The sequence below is a fragment of the Daphnia magna genome, linkage group LG2, assembly GCF_020631705.1.
Source record: "Daphnia magna isolate NIES linkage group LG2, ASM2063170v1.1, whole genome shotgun sequence".
NCBI lineage: Eukaryota > Metazoa > Arthropoda > Branchiopoda > Diplostraca > Daphniidae > Daphnia > Daphnia magna.
The window spans coordinates 8329566-8349410 of NC_059183.1; the positions used below are offsets into that span (position 1 = coordinate 8329566).

The 19845-nt window shown below is 42.9% G+C and overlaps 2 protein-coding genes across 3 annotated transcripts in view; both read left to right on the plus strand.

Annotated features, from left to right (window-relative positions):
- The window catches only part of LOC116915605 (nephrin), a 40948-nt gene extending 29204 nt beyond the window's left edge, over positions 1–11744 (plus strand). Inside the window, 17 exon segments of the mRNA XM_045168968.1 lie at positions 862–959; positions 961–1042; positions 2775–2927; positions 3031–3201; positions 3295–3585; positions 4559–4858; positions 4961–5100; positions 5273–5426; positions 6011–6313; positions 6397–6687; positions 6775–7056; positions 7138–7559; positions 7660–7825; positions 9231–9395; positions 9716–9867; positions 9954–10164; positions 10256–11744. Of these exon segments, the coding sequence (XP_045024903.1) occupies positions 862–959; positions 961–1042; positions 2775–2927; positions 3031–3201; positions 3295–3585; positions 4559–4858; positions 4961–5100; positions 5273–5426; positions 6011–6313; positions 6397–6687; positions 6775–7056; positions 7138–7559; positions 7660–7825; positions 9231–9395; positions 9716–9867; positions 9954–10164; positions 10256–10704 (3830 nt within the window). The 3' untranslated portion in view covers positions 10705–11744.
- Positions 11745–13581: 1837 nt separating this feature from the next.
- LOC116915608 (embryonic polarity protein dorsal) lies at positions 13582–19629 on the plus strand. Of its 2 annotated transcripts, XM_045168970.1 has the most exons (11): positions 13582–13724; positions 13955–13981; positions 14039–14325; positions 14391–14634; positions 14697–14837; positions 14904–15002; positions 15071–15204; positions 15265–15361; positions 17223–17312; positions 18018–18149; positions 18214–19629. In XM_045168970.1, the coding sequence occupies exons 1-11, from the start codon at positions 13685–13687 to the stop codon at positions 18774–18776; spliced, it is 1854 nt and encodes a 617-aa protein (XP_045024905.1). In that variant the 5' UTR covers positions 13582–13684; the 3' UTR covers positions 18777–19629. The 2 variants fall into 2 exon arrangements, with proteins under 2 accessions (XP_045024905.1, XP_032776606.2); XM_032920715.2 differs by lacking the exons at positions 18018–18149; positions 18214–19629 and having other exon boundaries at positions 15265–17367.
- The last annotated feature ends 216 nt before the right edge of the window (positions 19630–19845 follow it).

The window sequence follows — 19845 nt, forward strand, 5'->3', positions numbered from 1 at the left end:
CACACACACACAAAATGCAAGGGCTGCTGCTATGGCTTTCCTATATATTTCTTTTTCATTATTATTATTTATTTATTTTTTTGAGAGCTTTTTATGTCGCTTTCTTCCTTCTTTATTTTCTTTTTGGTTCAACAAAAAAGGGGAGAAGGGGGGGACACGGAAGACACGGTCCAGGTGGCTGCTGTTTGAGGCCTGCTTGTTAAAAACGGTTAAGAGCGAGAGAGAAAGAGAGAAATGAAAAGAAAGTAAAACGACGTTCATTTACACCCTTGACTGGGTTCTCGCTCGTCTTCTCTCAATTTTCTCAAAGACGTCGGCCTGTTTTTTGTTGTTTTTTTGTCAAAGTTGGACGCGTGGATTGAGTTTGGAAAGATAAAAAGCTTGCCGACGATTTCCTGTTACTGGAACAAGACCAATCAGTTAAATGAAAAGGTCATTTGCTCACTGGGGGATTGTTTTTATTTTTTAAAAGGGCACTCTTAAAGCATGTTTATTCCCGTGCATATCTGAGCACCCATCCCTCGGTCGCCATGGCAACTGATCTAATGGCTTCCTGGATTTTTCCTACCCTCCCCCCCTCTCGCTCTCAAAGTCTGACTCGTTCTCGGCAATTCGACGACGACAAACAACTCGACTCGGTGAATAATGGATTTCTCTGAACGCTTCCAGCTATTAACAAGTCCATGCTCTATCTCTCCAAGATCGATGTTGGCCGAGCAACCTGTGCGTCTGTTGGTTTTGGCCGTTTTCAAAATGGAGTAGGGCGGCACACCGTTGACTGTCCGCCTTCAGTGTAGCGGATTGTGTTGTAAAACATTCAAGAGAAGTCGATGCTTATTTGATTTTTTGTGTGTATTGCAGGTTTCGAACGAACGATCCCGTCCTTTCCGCGCTACACGATCATGGGCAGCGAGGAACAAGGCGAGCACAACATTCGGATCGAGAACGCGACGCTCGATGGACGACGCCGAGTACCAATGTCAAGTCGGACCGCGGGGATTGTCCAAGCCCATCCGGGCAGACGCTCAGCTTACCGTACTCAGTAAGTCGATGATTGCTGACTCCCCCCCACAGGCAACTTGCCGGCCGGAGTGCTGAACCAACGAAAATGACGTGATAAATCAAGGATGTATTGTTAAAGTCCGCTGCAAAGCCAAACCGATTGGTACACCCAAGTTTGCCATCACGAGCGGAGTGAGAAACCAACGGCTCCGTTTACAGACTAGTGAGCAACAACAACAACCAAACAAGAGGGTTCTTTAAAGAAGAGAAAAACAGCAAACAACTTTCTTTTGATTCTTAGTTATTTTAGAGGGCGACCCGAACAAGTTTGCGCGACTGATGGCACTTTAATAGCGTGACGTGAAAGTCGGGACTTTTGGGACGTCCCGGGATCGCTCGTTGGCAAACAAAACGGCTGAAGCAACTCTAATGGCTCACAAAGTTTGCCTTCGTGTGATTGCGCACGCTAGTACACTCGTTGGTTTTGCGTTTGAGCTCGCAAAGTCAATGCCATTTCGAGTAGCATTGCCATCTTCACATGTCTATGATTTTTGATTTTTGATTTTTTAAGGCATCCGTTCAGGCAGAGAAAAGATTTTTAAAAGCGTTCGATTTTAGTTTCGAGTTCTCTTCCACTGGCTGAGAGTTGCTCTTTTCATATGAAAAGAAGAGAAAGAAAAAGAAAAGAGGTGAAAGGAAGAAGGAGCCAAGAAGAACTAGTGTCCCGCTGGATCATTCAAATTTTCGTTCGTTGCTCAACTCCTTTCTCGCTCGTAATGCAAAACTAACCGAAAATCCCTCTACTTTCGAGGCATCAAAAGTCTTGTCATTGTCTCGATTCATTCGCAAGGAGATTTTTTTTTTTGTTAGAGACTCGGGCTGTGCTTGCATTCGCTTACGGTCCCATCCGGGCACTAGATTATCATTTGAATAGGCGTTTTTGAAGAGACTTCCGGCTCTTTCCGTCTGACTTTATAGGACTAGGACGATGTCAGGAGAAAAGTTCCATAAGACGTTCCTCTTCTCATATGCTGCGCTAGACATTTCCTTAACAAAAACAAAAAAAAAAAACTTTTAACGAGTTGAAGAGATTTAGAAGGGAAATAATAAAAAAAAATTTCATCGTAGACGAATTCAATGTCATTTGAATTGGGTCCTTTTACCTTTTGATTTTCGCAATATTTTGTATTCCGGAACCCAAGTACATTTTTCTCTCTAAAAGATAAAAAGAAATTATAAAAAAAAAAATTTATTCTAGTTTAATCAATTTTCAATTCTTATTCAAGTCATTTAGACTTTAGAAATATGTGTCGATAAATATTTTCAAACATCTTTTATTTTTTGTTTTGTTTTTGACTCTGCCGGAAGATGATCGTAGACGAACGTTTGATCCTTTATAGTTTTCTTCTTTCCGCTAGCTTTTATTGTAGACCACCAGGATCCCATTAGTGAAAATTAAATCCATGTCCGTCAACTGGGCAACATCTGGTTCAGGTCGGTTGTTTTTCCCCCCCCCTTCGTGGTTTTTAAAAAAAAAAAAGGAAGAAAAAAAAAAAAAAACCCCCAAAAAAAAAAAAAAAAAAAATTTTTTAAATTAAATTTTAAAATTTTTTTTTTGCCGAAACTTATGGAATCGTTGAATGTCGACCTGATGGCACGTGCAAAAACGAACGAGGCATTTAATGTAACGCTAATCGCAATTGATAGGAGGAATAGATGATGTCTTAAAATTAGATTTAACGCAATCATTTGTGTTTGGTTTGTTTTGATAGTTCCGCCTTCCAGCGTGGAAATTGTCGACTATGTGGCCGGATCGCGGATCATGTCCAGGGAAGGGGAGGAATTGTTGCTCCAGTGTTTGGTGCGTAACGCCAAACCGGCGGCTGAGATCGTCTGGTTCAAGCGCAACGTGGAAATTAAATCCGGTGAGTGTAAACAACTGGCCCTCTCTTTGATACGCTATCGATTACGTCAAATAATATCAATGACAAAACCTTGCCTCCCTTGGTTTTTGATGATGTTGTTCAGAACGGATAGAGAACACCACCTCCGATGCTGAATTGCCTCGTCGATTCGACACCCGATCCAAGTTGACTATTCGAGCCCAGCCGGACGACAATGAAGCCGACTACATTTGTGAAGCCCGTCATCCGGCCCTGATTGCGCCCAAACGCGCCAGCGTGGCTCTCAACATTCAGTGTAAGACATTCGCTTTTATTTCCTCTAGTGTCAGAACGAATAAAGAATTGCATAACGTTTCCCATTTGTTTTGTTGCGCGCCGCCAAATATAGATCCACCAGGACCGCCGGAGATTATCGGTTACACGGAAGGAGAAACAGTCCGCATGGGCCAGGAAGTGAAACTGGAGTGCATTTCGCGCGGCGGCAATCCACTAGCGCAAATTGTCTGGTACAAGAATGAAGTCAAGATTGATCACGCTTACGAAACGACAGGTCGTGAATCGCGAAACGTTCACATTTTCCGTGCCGAGGCGAGCGATAATAACGCGCGCTTCCGCTGCGAGGCCAGCAACGCGCTCACCACCACGCCCATGAAAGCCGAGATCACGCTCACCGTTCACTGTAAGTCTATCCGCTGTCCATTTAACATCGTTCGCCAGATCTAGCACAGAATTGACACGCTCTTCTTCTTCTTCTTCTTCTTCTTCTTCTTCTTCTTCATTTTGATGGAGGCTATTGTATTATATACTACTATATACATAGAGAAGTTGTACGTTCGCCTGACACACATTTAACACCTTGAAACGCTTTGCGGGTTGAACCATTCCAAAAGGAAAAGAACAATTGAAAACTATTTCTTTCCTGCGTAGAACTTCATTTTCGCTGTCTCTCTCTCTCTCTCTCTCTTTGCCTTTCTGTTTTTTTTTGTTTTTGTTTTCTTCTTCTCTCGTATGATACGATCGACAAGACATGGCCGTTGCAATGTTTTCGTTGTTGTTTGATTTCATTTTATTTTCTGTTTTATTTTATTTTTTTTTTGATCCCCGGTGTTCTATTGTGTCACTCGTACGTGCGCATTGAGAGACAAACAAAAACAATGTCGTAGACGACGACGACAACGTCGCCATTGCCTAAAGGAATTTCCTTGAAATGAGTGGGGAGAACCAGCAAGAGAACAAGATGGTCCGGAGATTGAATTGTTTTCCTAATTCCCTCGCCCCCTTTTCTTCTTCTTTCCTTCTTTATTTTGACATGAAAAACACACATACAAAAAAAGAAAAAGAAAAAACTACGCACGGATGATTGGGATTCGGACACCCAAACGTTTGAAAAGCAGTTCCTCTCTTATTTAGTTATAGTTTTCCCTGTGCTTCCGTCGCACGACGAAGGCCTTCTCCAACTGCGTCGGTAGTGGAAAAGACTCTCTGAAAGAGTTTGGTCGAAGCTACTGGGGGGGGGTTGACATAACACTACGAATGATGGATGACGTCCAATCAATTTATTATTGTTGTTACACATTGTAATGTTTGCTTGACAAAATGGGGTTCTATGGATTGATCCATTTTTGTCCACCTTCCGCTCCTTGCAACTACAGTCGGGCCAAAAACGGTGACAGTCACGGGGCCCAGTGAGGCCAAAGTGAACGATACGGTGTCGCTTGAATGTTCGACGACCAACAGTAATCCAGCGGCGCGAATCACGTGGGTACTGGACGGGCGGGAAGTGCGCGAAAATGGATCGCGCATTGCCACGTCGCCCGACGGCGGATGGGTTTCGTCCTCTAACTTGACGACCACCGTTCGCGCCACGGGCCGTAACGTAACTGTGTCGTGCCATGCCATTGTGGCCGATCTTGCCCAGCGTGTCGCAGAGACGAAAATCATCAGCGTCGTCTGTAAGTCTTGTCGAAATCACAATTCCCACCCAACGGCTTTTTAAAAGATTTGCGTTCGATTTCTCTCTTGTCTTCCGTCCACGATGAAATGATTCCGTACAGATCCACCGGAAGCGCCTAGCATCTCGGGAATGCGTGATCGGACTATTCGGGACAATTCGTTCTACCAAATGAACTGTATGTCGATGGGTGGCAATCCTCCCGCCACGCTCAAATGGTTTTTGTCGGGTAGCCGTAAAGAGGTAAATTGACACTCGTGTCCGTTTTTTTTTGTTGTCCGTCCGTCCGTCCGTCAATGCGTCCGTTCCGTTCGATTCCGATACTGATCAAAACTCTTCGCATTCGTCCGTCTTTTTTTTTTCAAATTCTTTGTGGGGGCTTTCGTCCGCCGGAAACTGAAATGGACGAAATTAGATCAAAGCCAACTACACAAATCACGGCAGTGTGGCACAGTCGCTGCTGGAAATGCAGGCCAAACGCGAAGACAACGGCAAGGAACTGCGTTGCGAGGCCAGCAATCCGGCCCTTGAGGGAAATTTGGTTGATTCCACAACTATCAGGATCGAGTGTAAGTTACACGTGTTTGTCGGTGTCTCTCGCTGTGAAAGACATTGAAAATCTCTCAAAAACAAAGCCTGCGACTGTTTTGTCCGTCCTGCCGCAAACGTTTGCATTTTCCTTTTTCATTTGATTTATTTACCTTTTAATTCACCGCCCGTCTCGTCTTGCACATTTTTTTTTTTTTTTTTTATGCGTTCACTTCTGTCTGGCAGATCCCTGGTTTTGCTGTGCGTGTGTTTTACTTTCTGATCTCGCCTTTCATTTTATGACAGGAATATGATACCCTCATTTGGCATTGTGCATTGTCTTTGTTGTCTTGGCTACTGCATCTCCCTTTTTTTTTCTTTTTTTTTTTGCATTGTTTCTTTCTATTTTTGTTTGTTTTGTTTGTTTGTTTTTTTTATCTCTTTTTTCCACCCTTTTCTATTTGTTTGTTGAACGATGTGCATTCTCTTTTTTATCGTGCCATAAAAATGGCGCGATACCATCAAAGCAAGGATGCAGTCATTAAGAAATAACAAAACATGAAATTTTATTTTATGTTTTATCTTTATTCATTCATTTTTATTTTTATTTTTTTCCCCATTTTAGTTGCTCCGAAACAATTGACGGTGAAAGTTCGGCCGGAGAAACTTCGGCCCGGTCAAATGGTGACGATTACGTGCGAATCAGATAGCAGCAATCCAGTTTCGCGATTGACGTGGCTTCGGGGCAACGGCCAAGTTATCCAACCAGCTGGAAATAGCACGGTACCTGGCGCCTATTCGGGCATCGTTAGTAAATCGACGCTGCAGATGGAAGTCACACCCGAATTGCACGGTGTAGTCATCACCTGTCAGGCCAATAACGGTATCGGCCCGCAAATTCACGACGCCATCACATTGGAAGTTTTATGTAAGTCTCCTCTTTCAACACATGTGCGATAGTAAATTGGGATGAATGTAAACATTTGTTATCTTCTTTTCAAATCGTTCTAGACAAGCCACAGTTTCAGCAACCAAGCGATTATAGCGTGGACGTGATCGAAGGCGAGCCGGCCATCGTCAACTTGACTGCGCGGGCCAATCCTTCTGAAATGACTTACAAATGGTTCCGCGATGGCACTGCCATCAAACAGTTGAAGGAAGCCAACGCTTATGATCGCATTACGTTTGATGGGCCGTTGCTCAACTTGACGGTGGTGCGCAGAGACGACAAAGGCGAATACAAATGCGATGCCACCAACGCCGAAGGTTCCCGCAGCCACACCGTGCGACTCAACGTCCAATGTAATGATCAACCGAATTTTTTCTTTTTCTTTTTGCAACTTGTCATTATCCTAACGCATTTTGTTCTTTTGTTTGATTGAATGATAGATCCCGCTTCCATCGTTCAAGCTCGATCGACTGTCATGATTAACGAGGGTAGCGACGCTGAATTTGAATGCCGAGCGGCTGGCAATCCGCTGACGACCACAACAGTATTTTGGCGCCGGGCTGGTTTCGATATGGAAGGACGTACTTCACAAACACCGGGTGTCGGTGTGGCTTACCTGCTTGTCCGAGAGATCACTCACAACGACACTGGAGCATTCGAATGTGTAGCCAACAACGGCATTGGTCAGGAATCGATCGAACAGACGTGGCTCGTAGTCAAATGTAATGTTGTTTTCTCGCAACGCCTCTATCGGTCGGCTGTCTTAACTGTTTTTTTTTTTTTTTTTTCCCCTACTGTTGCAGATAAGCCGCTGATGGACGACTCTCCTCAACTGACGAAAGCTGCCGGAGACGAGGGACAATTGGCCAAATTGGTATGCAGGGCTCAAGGAGCGCCCAACATCAGTTTCGGATGGTCGCGGGAGGGTACGCCTTTGACTCCTAGCGACAAGTACTCGTTTAGTACGCGCCAGGTGGACATCGTGACATGGGAATCGACAATGGGTGTCAGCAACGTTCGCTCGCGTGACTACGGTCTCTACGATTGCATTGCCCGCAATGAGATGGGCACCAATTCGGCCAAGGTGGTCTTGTCGGGCACTAGCCGCCCCGATCCGCCATTGGCCCTGCACGTTGTCAACGTCACTCACGACTCTGTTTATTTGGCGTGGCGTTCCGGCTTTGACGGAGGGCTATTTCAATCGTACCGCTTACGATACCGCCAGGTATCGTCATCCCTCGACTTTGCATAACTAAGATCGTTCGGACTTTAATCGATTTTTTTCTTTCTCTTTCTGGTTCATGGGAAATCTGTGAACACGATAGATCGGAAACGAATTTTACAAATACGCGGATGTCTACCCGACCAACGTGACCGCTTTCACGCTGGGTGGACTGGCGCTGGGCACTGAATATCTCTTCGGCATAATGGCGTTCAACAATCTTGGCGAGAGCAACTACACACAGGATATCGTCAAGGCCAGGACGTCGAGTAAGTCTCGTTTTTTTTTTGTTTATTTATTTTTTAAAAATTCTTCATCCTCTTTACCTTTGCCTTCCCCTTTTTACCCCATCATCTACTTTGTTTCTTTAGCCTTTAAGTATTATTGCCATTGTTATTCGGGGGATATTTCTGGTGGCCATCTTAAATGGTGGTAACCACAAAGCTCATCCTGTCGTGGTGGAGGTAGTGGTTGATGGTGGTGGTGCTTCTTTTGCCACCGCCGTCGGGTCGTTTTTATATTACTACAACTCGCCCCTCTTTTGTTATGCTCCCCTTCTTTAATTGGACGACGGCCTTACAAACTCTACACGCACCCCTCTGTTGCGTTTACCGCTTCCGGTTAAGGTTTTCGTGATTGGTAGATGGCGTATATAAAACGTAGACTATGCAGCTGGAATCAGAAGTTCCACGGCGTCTTTAGTTGCTCATTTTCATGCCGAATTCCGCCTCTAACCGTTGCCGTCGCCTCTATTTTAAACAAAAGGGGCCGTCTGACCGAGAATTAGAAAGAAAAACGAGGGAATGAAAAGCAACAACCAAATTGTGTGGGCTGTGTGAACTGTTTTCAGGGGCGATTTTCAGGGGCTTGAGAAAAGGGAACACTTTTCATTAGAGAACATTTCACGCTTTTAGTGCATTTCCGATTGGTAATTTTAAAACGAATGCAACAACAACAACAAAATGAATATTCCTTCAAAACCAAATGATAATCACCTTCAGGCGAAACTCCGCCATCGGGTCAGAAACCGCGTGACTTGGAGGTCCGTCCCGGTGACATGCCCAAAGTTTTGATTATTGTCATCACCATTGTCGGCACGGCGCTGCTGGTCCTCAACGTGGCCCTCATTGCCTGTTTTGTTCGGCGGAGGCATCGCAAACGTCTAGCCAAAGGTTTGTTTCCAATCCCTTTCGTCTGTTTCGCTGATTGGCGACGATGACTTCACTTTTTTCGATTCAATTATTATAAGAGGATTCGGGCCAATGCTCCCACCATTCGTGTTGTCAAAGAAAAGAAGAGGTAAGAGAAGTGCTGTGCATCTTTCTGCAAAGCGGCTTATTTCATTCCCGCTGGTCTTTCCTACCAGTTTCTCTTTGGTGTTTAATTAGTGCATAACTGGGCGAATGCATCTAGTTCTGCATCGTTTCAAACTAACTTTGAGCCCTTTGAATGGGCTATCTTTGCCATCCTGCTTGTTCGCCATTCGTCTACTCTTACGGCTCTAGTAGTACAACTTTGTGCACGTATTTGGCCAAGTCTTCTCGTTAGCGTTCTCGCAAACTATTCCGTTTCCACTCCCCCACCCTACCCCTCTCGTTTGTTGTTGTGTCCGTGTATTGTTACACACTTCGTTACCCGGTTTGCATGTTTGTGTGTGATCGTGTTTGCGCGTAGGTCCCGACGACGACATGAACGCCGATCTGCTATTGACGCGTGGCGATTCGCCCAAGATCATCATCATTGCCGTTTCGACAGCTGGTGCTTTACTTCTTGTCCTCAATGTGGCTCTCGTTCTCTGCTACCTGATTCGAAGACGTAAGAAGAAATGCATGGAAGAAGGTTAGTTTCGTTCGGCATGAGGCTTATTTTTGTTTTCTAATTCATACCCAACGTACCCGTCTCATTATTGTTGCTTGCTTTCATTGTTTTCTGTCTGCCTGAATTCGTTGTGGTAAACAAAGCAGACTTGGGTCAAATGAAAGGAAAATTGACGGTAAGAGTTTAATCGTAACTTTAGTGTATGATACATAATAGGAGTATTACGCGTGAGCGCTATTGCCTCAATAGCAGCCAAAGCGCAAGAATGGCCTTTGCACCACTTTTGAACTGACTAATTATACTCGTCTTTTGTCTTGCCTCTCTCTCTCTCTCTCTATTAGCCATGTCCAGCGAAGGCGGTAGCAGTAAATCGGCCACTATTGAAATGTACGCCCCGAGTAGCTACAACGAAACGGTCAACGGAGAAACGCTCAGCTCGATATCGGAAAAGAGCGAGTCGTACAGTCAAAACGGAAGCCACAGCGATTACGCCGTGAGTCTATTGTTCATTTTGAAAAAAATTTGCGTTTTATTTTCTTACGTCGTCGCTAATTTTTTGATTGGGAAACGTTTGAATAGCCTGAAGATGCATCCAAGGTAGCCGTTAGCACTTACCTGATCGATCAAGCTGACGGCCAAGTAGCTTACGGATCCTACCGAGTGGCTGCCAATAATCCAGCTCAAGCTGGCAGTGGACATGGAACCCTGTCACGTCCACCCAAGTCGGTCAATTTCGACATGGGTGAGGACAACTACATTGACACTCTTCGTCGCAACGCCTACACCCAAGGTATGAAAGCGAAAAGCAATCGGAGGCGTAGTTGGCAAACTATTGACGTTTCTTGATACATTGACGTGGCGTGATTCTATTCTTCAAATAGGCAATGAAGCTATGTATGGCAAATCTCGGATGGTGACGCCCATTTCGCCTCATTCGGATGCGTACTATGGTGTCAACGCCAATTCACCAGTCAACTACCCTCCGGCGCCGCATCCTTCATTCCACACGACTGGCACCAACCATCGCTACAATCCATTGAGTGAACCAACTGGAAATCATGGCGCACACAGCCCCTACACGCCGATGGGCACGCTGAATATTCCGGCTGCCAACGGTGTCTACGGTCCGTCTCCATCGTCGTCGGGACGAGCGTCTGCTCTACCCGTTAACCTGCCCCTACCGCTGCCCATGTCGATGCAAGGGCACGGCCAATTTTCCTCGTTTAATCCATCGGAAGGTCCTTCACCAATCATGGAGGCTACGGCGCAATTCTCCGGTCCGTCTCTCGCCACGGTGCGGTCCCTCGAAACGGAGGGCCATCTTGTTTAAAATGATTTCTTTCTTGAAGAGGCATAACGATCCATCTTTTCCCTTAAGCAAACACACACACACACACACCAATCCGTTCGTTCCCGAAATCCGAACCCGTCTCTTCTCGCACTCCCAAAGAAGCAAGATTTAAAACGCAGCGAAATGTATTTTTCGTTTTCGTTTCCCTCCCTAGCCCTGAGTTTGAAAAAAGCTCAAACAGACCACCTCTTTTTCTTTTGTTTTTTTGTTTTTTTAGATTGTGACAGTTTGTCATAGGCGAACAAAAGGCATCTACCATGTAAAGTGTTGATCATGTCCTATACGACTTGATTGTTCAACGATCTCAAAAGTTGTTGGCCCATTGTGCGGCAAAATCCATCTCTATTGAAGATTTCCGTTGAGACTGTAAGCGCGCAAGGCCGGCTCGTTTTCCCGGATGAAAAACAAGTCGGCGGCGAGTATGTATAATATACCTACATAAATATGAATATAGATAAGAGTTATGTCATGTGCCTTACATCGGTAGTGAGGGTTGCCCAGCGCGCGTGTAGTATCCCTACCTTTTCTCCATCCTTATTGTTCCATAATGTTTCCGCGGGCCCTCTTATTTTGATGATTTCTGTAAATTTGAATTCGCGGTGCGTATACAATTGTAGTAATTGTACAGTAGACAGGCACCGAAGAAAACTTGTTGTCCTTTTGAAGACAGTCCCAATTTCGTCGGTTGTCTGTCTTGCTTCTTTTCCCCCGGACGCCGTTTGCCAAGTAATTCCTCCTCGCGATTCTTCTTTTAACCAAGCAAACAAGAAATAATGTTCTATTCGCCCTCTGAAGATTGCTCTTGTCTTGTTTCTTCTCCCTTGAGTTGAAGTTATCAGTTTTATTTGTCTTTTTTTCTTTTTTTTTTTTTCAATTACATTATGTTTGAAACGATCGCAAGGCAAGGGAAGAGGGTCTAGTCAGGTGGCGGTTATCATCGTAAGTTTAACCAAAGAGGAAACAGTAACTTGACTCCCAACATGCAGACAATTCTTTCTTTTTTTTTTTTTTTTTTTATTTCCAAACAGTTCCGTAGTGTTTCTTTAGTTTCAATTAAAAAGAGCACTTCTGATACACTTTCCTGTCTTTATTTTTTCTTGTCTTCGGAGTTCATTTTGATGCGTAAAAAGAAGAAATTCAGATATGATAACTATACCGCCATCTGCGCCACCGATTTGCATTGATACAATCATCCCCATTTTGTTCGTGTTGTAAATAATCATCCCTATCCTGATTCTACTTTCACTGATAAACGCCATGTCTTCATCCCATAAGAAATATACTGTCTATGTTTCCTTTCCCCATTAAATATCATCCAGATAAACGTGACATCCTCCATTTAACGATTAAATCATGTCCACGTGTGACTGTGTTTGTGCGTGTGTTATTTGTGGATGTTGGTTATAATAACAACAAGAAAAAAGAAAAAAAACCTTGATCCGAATGTTTGTCGTTCACTATTCTCTGTGCCTTTTTTTTTTTTTTTTTTTTTTGGTTTTTGTTTTTGTTTCCCTGCTATTACGAGCATCTTGTCGGGCTTGCAGTGGTCAATCAATAAACTGCGTATTACCTTAGCATTGTATTCGTGTGTTTCACTGCCTTTGACTAATACGTGTAACAAGACACATCTATGTTCCAGCTTTTAATTCTACCTTAACACGTAAGAAATATATATGTCAGATAATACCAAAAGATGTAAGGCATGGTATAAACGTATAAATAACAAAACATGTATAGGTACAAGCATTTAGCATAAGCTAAAAAAGACATTTAGACGATAATTTGCGTTAGTCTCATTTCTTTCTTTCTTTTTTTAAGCTTTTTATAGCGCTGTTTTTGTCCTCGTAGAAAATGTTTTCGCTTTTACTCTGTGTGAAATGCATTAGCTGATAATTTACTAGTTACCCGTGGCCCACTCTTGTGTAAACGCACAACCGGTCATAGTTTATAAGGTGACGGATAAAAGATATGTGAAAGTCGAAAAAATTGGCCTTGCGTCCAGTCGGCTGCCGTGATAACGAAACCTAATACTAAAAGAACTACCGTATGTTAACTATATCTGATTGGTAGATGTCCTGTTAAGAACGAACTTAGAAATCCTAGACACCGAAAGAAACTAATACACAGATGAAATACGTTATGGAATAAGAAGAGTATGTAAAAAAAAACACACGTTTCGTAATAATTTTCTTATCAATCAGTCTAATCTTGAACACATAGTGGAATCCTGCGTTGGTTACACATTTAGACTAACTGGCTTCGTCACCATTTGGTATCCATAGCCAACCAAAGACTTGTAAAACCACCAATCTTGCTACATTCAACCTGGCTGTGATCCAAATTTCTTTTCGACTTTTACCAATGAAAACAGCACTTTTTACTTCTGTGATTTCTGCAATCGAACCTGTAGCCAAACAAAAAAAATGCACGATTAATTTTTCCACGGCTACGTTTCGGGGTTTTTCCAACCAGGTATTTCCCCTAGCCAAAAAAACATTCAGTTCCTACGTCACTATAAACGGTTCTATGCGAAGTGGGATTTTCCCAACTGGCGAGCGTTTGTATTGGAGACTAGGAGGCCGTCACGTTTGCTGCCCTTCCTCGCAAACCGCATGATCACCCAGACTAAGCCAGACGTTGGTCGTGAGTAGTCCCTCTTTTCTGTTACTCCCGCTTGCGCAATCGACGGGACAGTCGTTGCCCAAAAGAAGAAGCTGATTTTTGATAATTTAAAGAAAGAATTTGGCCTACAAATTTCGACTTTTTTTTTTGCTTTTTGTGGTTATTTCCAGTTCGTTATCCTGTTATCCAGCATCTTGAATAAGCAATGAAGTTTTAGGCAACCCTGCATCGTTATTTCCGATGGTAATGCCCAATATGGTGGTGTTGTTTTTATCTTAAGGTTTGTTTTCGTTGGAAAAAGAGCGTGATACATTTCTCTCATTTGCAACTCGGTTGGATGGTCGGTCAGAGAATGAATACCGTCAAGCCAAACACAGGTAATTGTATGGAGGGCTCGATAGCTAAAACGTGTTTTTTCGGGTTTAGCTGAAACCAGTGCATCATTTCTGTAAAGCAATTTGCTGTGGGAAGCGGTTGTGTCACGTGAATTTAAGTGACAAGAAGTGGCACCAACATGATACTGTGTACTGTGATGCTTTACTTCTGATGTTATTGTGCTCATATTTTTATTGGTTCTTACTCACTTTATCCTTGTCTGCTATTCTAGGAAGTGAGCTCAACATCAGTGATGTTCGTAAGTAAAAAATTGAATTACTCAAAGAAGGTTTTGCTGATTTTTTTCATTTTACAGTTGCTGTTATAGAAGGGGATCCAGATTACACTGGCCAAGCACAACTTAGTAAAGACCAACATTCAGCTAAAAGTGTAGACAAGGCTGAAACCAAAACAGAAATCCCCAGCTACACAATGAATATGGCAGATGCTAGTGTAGATGCAAAGCAGAAAGCTCAAGTTAAAATCCTTGAACAACCTGCTTCCAAGGCCTTAAGGTTCAGATACGAGTGTGAGGGAAGATCAGCTGGCAGTTTACCTGGAGCAAATAGCACAACAGAAAATAAAACATACCCAACGATTCAGGTATGCCCTTCATTTTCTATTATCTGTCCAGATTTTTACTGTTGCTTTTTCTCTCAATTTTGCAGGTGTTGGGTTACAAAGGTAAAGCTGTTGTAGTAGTTTCATGTGTGACAAAAGATTTTCCCTACAAACCTCACCCCCATAGTTTAGTGGGTAAAGAGGGATGCAAGAAAGGAGTATGCACTTTGGAAATCAACAATGAAAATATGATTTGCACATTTTCTAATTTGGGTGTTCAATGTGTAAAAAAGAAAGGAATCGAAGAAGCTTTGAAGTTACGGGAAGAGATCCGCGTGGACCCGTTTCACAGTTGAGTGAACTTAGTTTTCAAATACGAATGTTTTATTATATTGCTTTAATTTCCATTTTAGCTGGATTTGCACATAAAAATCAACCACAGAGCATTGATTTAAATGCAGTTCGGTTATGCTTCCAAGTATTTCTTGAAGGTCAAAAAGGAAAGTTTACTCTTGCCCTTAAACCGGTGGTCTCAGAAGCAATATATGATAAAAGTATTCTGCTTTAAAAATAATAGTGATAATCAAAATAAATTTTAAGGATAATATTGGTTATTTTAGAGGCAATGTGCGAGTTAACAATATGCAAACTGAGTGACTGTTCTAGTCCGGTGAGCGGAGGCAAAGAAATCATTCTTTTGTGCGACAAGGTGACAAAGGGTATTTAAATCTACACAGTTTTCTATTGGCCTGCCGTGCGTTTAAAAAAAGATTCTTCATGTGCACAGATGATATCCAAGTAGTCTTTTATCACGAAGAGGAAGGACGCCTTATATGGGAAGGCATTGGCGATTTTTCTGCATCCGATGTCCACAAACAAGTTGCCATCACTTTTCGAACTCCGCGCTACAGAGTCACTGATGTAGGTTATTGAAATGATATGTTATAACTTGTACACTCCTTATCTGTATCTTCGTATAAGGTGGAGGAACCTATCAGTCTGTATGTTCAACTGCGCAGACCAAGCGACGGGGCATGTAGCGAATCGCGACGCTTCGAGTACTTACCCTTGGATTCAGGTAGCGTTGATGCCGTTGTGCCCCCATTCGATAACAGCGCTCTCTTCGCAAGCAAGAGGTTCAAGCCTGATTTCCCATTGTATACTCATATATTGGCACTTGACGCTGCTGTTTTGGCCCGTCAAATGTTCCGTGCTCCCGGCGAGTCGCGCCAATATTCAAATGCTTCTGTCCAGTGCGAATTGCTTATAGAGCCAGAACCAAAGATTCAGGAAAAAGAAATGGAATCCCAATCAGAAGCGAATGTCGAGGCAGTGGGCCAGAAACAGTTGGAAAATTCAGTGGACTTAGCCCCGCTGAAGTCACAGGAGCAAGAGAAAGAACCACTATCAGGCGTGAATAATGCCCCACCCCCTTTGCCTGAAAAAGGAGCCGGGTTCGCCAAATTGAAAAGCAACCTTATAAAATCGGGTGAAAACCTTGATTTTTCGAAACCAAAATTACAAAAAGGTTGTGGGAAGGCTGTTAACTTTGATCGTTCGTCTCTATCCACAATCACGTCGGAATTCGACTCAGATGGACGACTTTCTGTTGCCTCATCAGAAGATTTGAATTCCCGACTTTCGGCTGCATTTTCAGATTATTCAGATTTGACGGACGTCCGAAGTATTACAGGAGAATCGGAAGTAGATCTTAATGATTCACTTTCTTTGATATCTTCTAGTCATACGCTAAATGATCGCCTATCACAAATATCTGATGCGTCTGATATTTCAATCGCCTCTGATCAAACTGTTATCCGTGAATCGAAATCCGAGTCGGACAGTATTAATACCATTGAGCAGCAGTTGGAGATGCTGGAATCGATGAGTGTTGATCCCGATTGCCAAACTTACTCTAGTTTTCAGATGGCTATGAAACATCCCTTTTTTGGCTGGCCACTTCGTCCCCAACAGGTTGATCCTCCCTCAGAAGCTATTTTTAATGACCTAGTATATGATGATCCTTCAGACGACCCTATTTTAAAACTTGAGACCCCGTTACCAGCAGTACCACCACGAGTTGAATCGAAGACAATGTCGACACCTCCTTTACCGCCGCGTCGCTTTAAAAAGCTTAATCAGCCTTTACCCGATCCTCCTACTAGAGACTTGGGTCTCAAGAGCGCATTGCAGGCGCTCAAGCACACATTCAAAAAAGCCAAACCGATATCAAAAAGTGAAGTATCGCTCAACAGTTCGGCCTCGATCCATTCTAGTCAAAGATCTATTTACAATAGTCAAGAGAACGTAAAGGATGCCCATAAAAATGTTCAACAGCTTGACGAATTAAGTTCTAATCCCGAATCCGCGCCAGTTGAAAATGAAGTCGAAGCCCACGATGAACAAGAGCCCGTTGAGCCGCAAGTGATTGAAGCAACGGCTCCGGCTGTTGTTATTGAAAATGTCGATACATCGGATAATCTGACTGAAGCGGAAAACTATGCATTATACATGACACTGGCTCCGCTGGCCACAGCTTCCGAATTCGACGATAATGAAACTCTTTCTATGCTGTACGCAGAACTGCCTACCCGAGACGCCATGCCAATGCAAGGCGGGAAGTAATCACTTTTTACGTCTTTCCGATGATCTTTTTTCGCAATCGAATACGATTGTTCGAAGCTATCTTAGACGTGCCTTAATTTGCCTTCTGGATGGATGGTAGACAAAGCTAAGGTGCAGTTACTGCGTTTTGAATAGCAAGCAACTTAATTGTTACCCCTTTTCTTATAATTTTAAGATGTTACCTTAACTCACTCAGTTAGTTTTATGTCTAGTTAACGGCTTCGTGTATTAGAAATCTTCTATTGCAGTGTTATTTAACTCCCTGTACTGTCAACATTGTATCTCACCTTATATTCTTATTGGCCTCGCATCAGATGCTGAGATGCTTAAGCGGAAGCGACAGCGCTTGTTCGAATCGAACTCCAGTCGTTTGAAGGACTTCCTCCTCGACAATGTTTTAGAAAGTGAGTTCATTCTAATTTATTTTAGCCTTTTTTTTTTGTTTTTTTTTATCACGCAAAACACCAGAACTCTAGAATTGTCTCCTTATCACTTCGGGTGCCAATACTCGTCTTCTTCTGCGGAAAAGTGTTGTCGCTTGGATAATTTATTTTCACTTAGGGTTCTGCCAATTTAAGATCCACTTGGTGGGGGTCCTATCTCTCTTTCTTTTGCTTTTCGGTGAACGCTGTAGGACTTTCGGGTTCTGTACACCATTTTGTGCACTTACCAAACTTTTACCCTCTGTCACATCCTCGTTTTCCCACTTGCGCTTGGCTGTTTGTGGGTGTGCAGTTTTTGTCCTCTGCGGCAAACCCAGTCACTTTCATTGCCTAGTGATATGAAAATATCGAGTGCCTTTTAATCATTTATCTAGTCTTCCAGATCACGAAGTCTTCATCTTGTATTAACTCTTTCGGTGTTGTTGGAACTAATACAACGGGTAACATTCACGGTTTGGCAAACAGTCGTATCCAAATATTGTAAATGAATTGCACTTCAGATGCCCACTAGATTATCTGTAGTCTTGTATGTGGTGTTTGTACCATAAAAACCTTTTCCTTCCTTACTGCTACGTCAGTTTCAGACTTCCCGTGCTTGGCTGGGGCTTTTACTTTTGTTACCGTTTATTGAATTCTTTTAATTTTAACAATTACTTTTGACACCAGCCCACGAAGCGGGCAATCTTCGAGGTTATAGCCCCAACATCACGGTGGAGTCGCTAAGAAAGGAGGCAGGAGGTGCCATTCCACGACCAATCAAACAAATTACCCGGACGTCAGTGAAAAGAGAACCCGCTGGTAATTTGTCTGTTCGAAACTGTTTTTTTTTATTTAATTTCTTATCTTTATCGGTTTCCCTCAGATCCTACTCCGACTGAAAGTCAGGCTGATGGTCAAGGTTATTCATTTGAACCAAACTATAACCAACAGTTTACACTTAACATCCCAAATCTGTCTTTTGGAACGGGAAATCCCAGTCCCACGGCGTCTCCAAATCCGCCCTACCATAACTATGAATACCGATTTCCAACATCTCCTCATTACAATATTCCCGTGCATTCTCCAAATCACGGAGCTGCTGAGGACTACATGAATCAGATGAGAACCGTTAATATCACAGATCTCGACAGCTTAAATATGCAATACCCGCATCAGCAGCCACAGCAGGCAAACGAGCAGAACGAATTTCGAGCGATCAATCTACCTCTTAGCGACTGTAACATTCAGCTGATTGATTCTCATTTGCTATCCAACTTATCATTGCATGACGGTGATTCGAATGACCAAAAGGACGGAGATCGCAACGAATCTATGAGCACCAGCAACATTGCTCCCGAGTTACCTGTCTTAACATTCTCTGGGATGTTGACGAGCGCAGATTTAGATGGCCCTGATGGTTTCGGCCGTGGCAATCCAGCATCGTAGCATGTACTGTTTGAAATACCCAGCAAGTGTTTGCAAGCAAAACCGTTCATCAAACTCCATTGTCTCTCAATATAAGTACCTTCCTAGAGTTTCTATGCTCCATTTCAGAAAACCATCGGCAATACCAATTGAATCCATTGAAAAGATACGGAGATTGTTGCAGGGTTATAAAAATCACTGTGGTAGAAACTCATCACAGTGTAATGCCGATTGAAGTGATTGATCGAGGGGTTTACCCCAAACAATCAAAGCAACTTCTTTCCCAGTTTTATTTTCCGCTCCGGTATGAAAAGCAAAGCGCTTTCTTCGTGCTTTCAATTTTATACGTGAAGGTGGTCTTCCGTGGTGGTAAATGTCGACCACTTACATGTTTCCAAAAGTTTTAGGTGCGATGAATTGATCGTTTAATCAACATTTGTATTTCGTAAGTCCAATTGAAACGTGCCTTTAAAAAGTCTACCATACCCAGCGAATGGCCCCGTGCTGAGCTCCACTGCGAAATTCAGTAGCACTTGTTTCTTTTCTATGTAAAATTCAATTCTAAATATGCGTTTCGTAACCTTATCGCAAAAAGATTAATAATCAGTTACAGCTAAGAGCTGTGATCTTGTAATTAAAAAAAAAAACAAAAACAAAAAAAAACACACAACAGGTTGCAAACATTGTCCTGTCAGTACCAGAGAATAAAACCGTGAAGTTGGGCACTACACTTTGAATTTTCAATTTTGTTATGTTACAGTGTCTGTAAGCATTTGTTTTCTTACCTGTCAGAATTACCAATGCGCAAAATTGTTTGTCGTATTCCTCGGAGAGGACTTGAAGGAAAATTGTATCAAATAAACATTCAAGACAATGATCGTATTTCTGTTACAGCAGACACAGTTAGAAATTACTATTTTTTTTCAGGTTACAGGTTGGGCTCTATATCGATATCAATCATTATAATTCATGTCAATTAACAGGTTGAAAAGAGGCTCATTGCAAATAGATGTTGGATTTTTTTCCAGCTATGCACCCTTCTCATACACGTTTGCCACTTAATCAAGTAAAACTGGACAATGTTATTCGG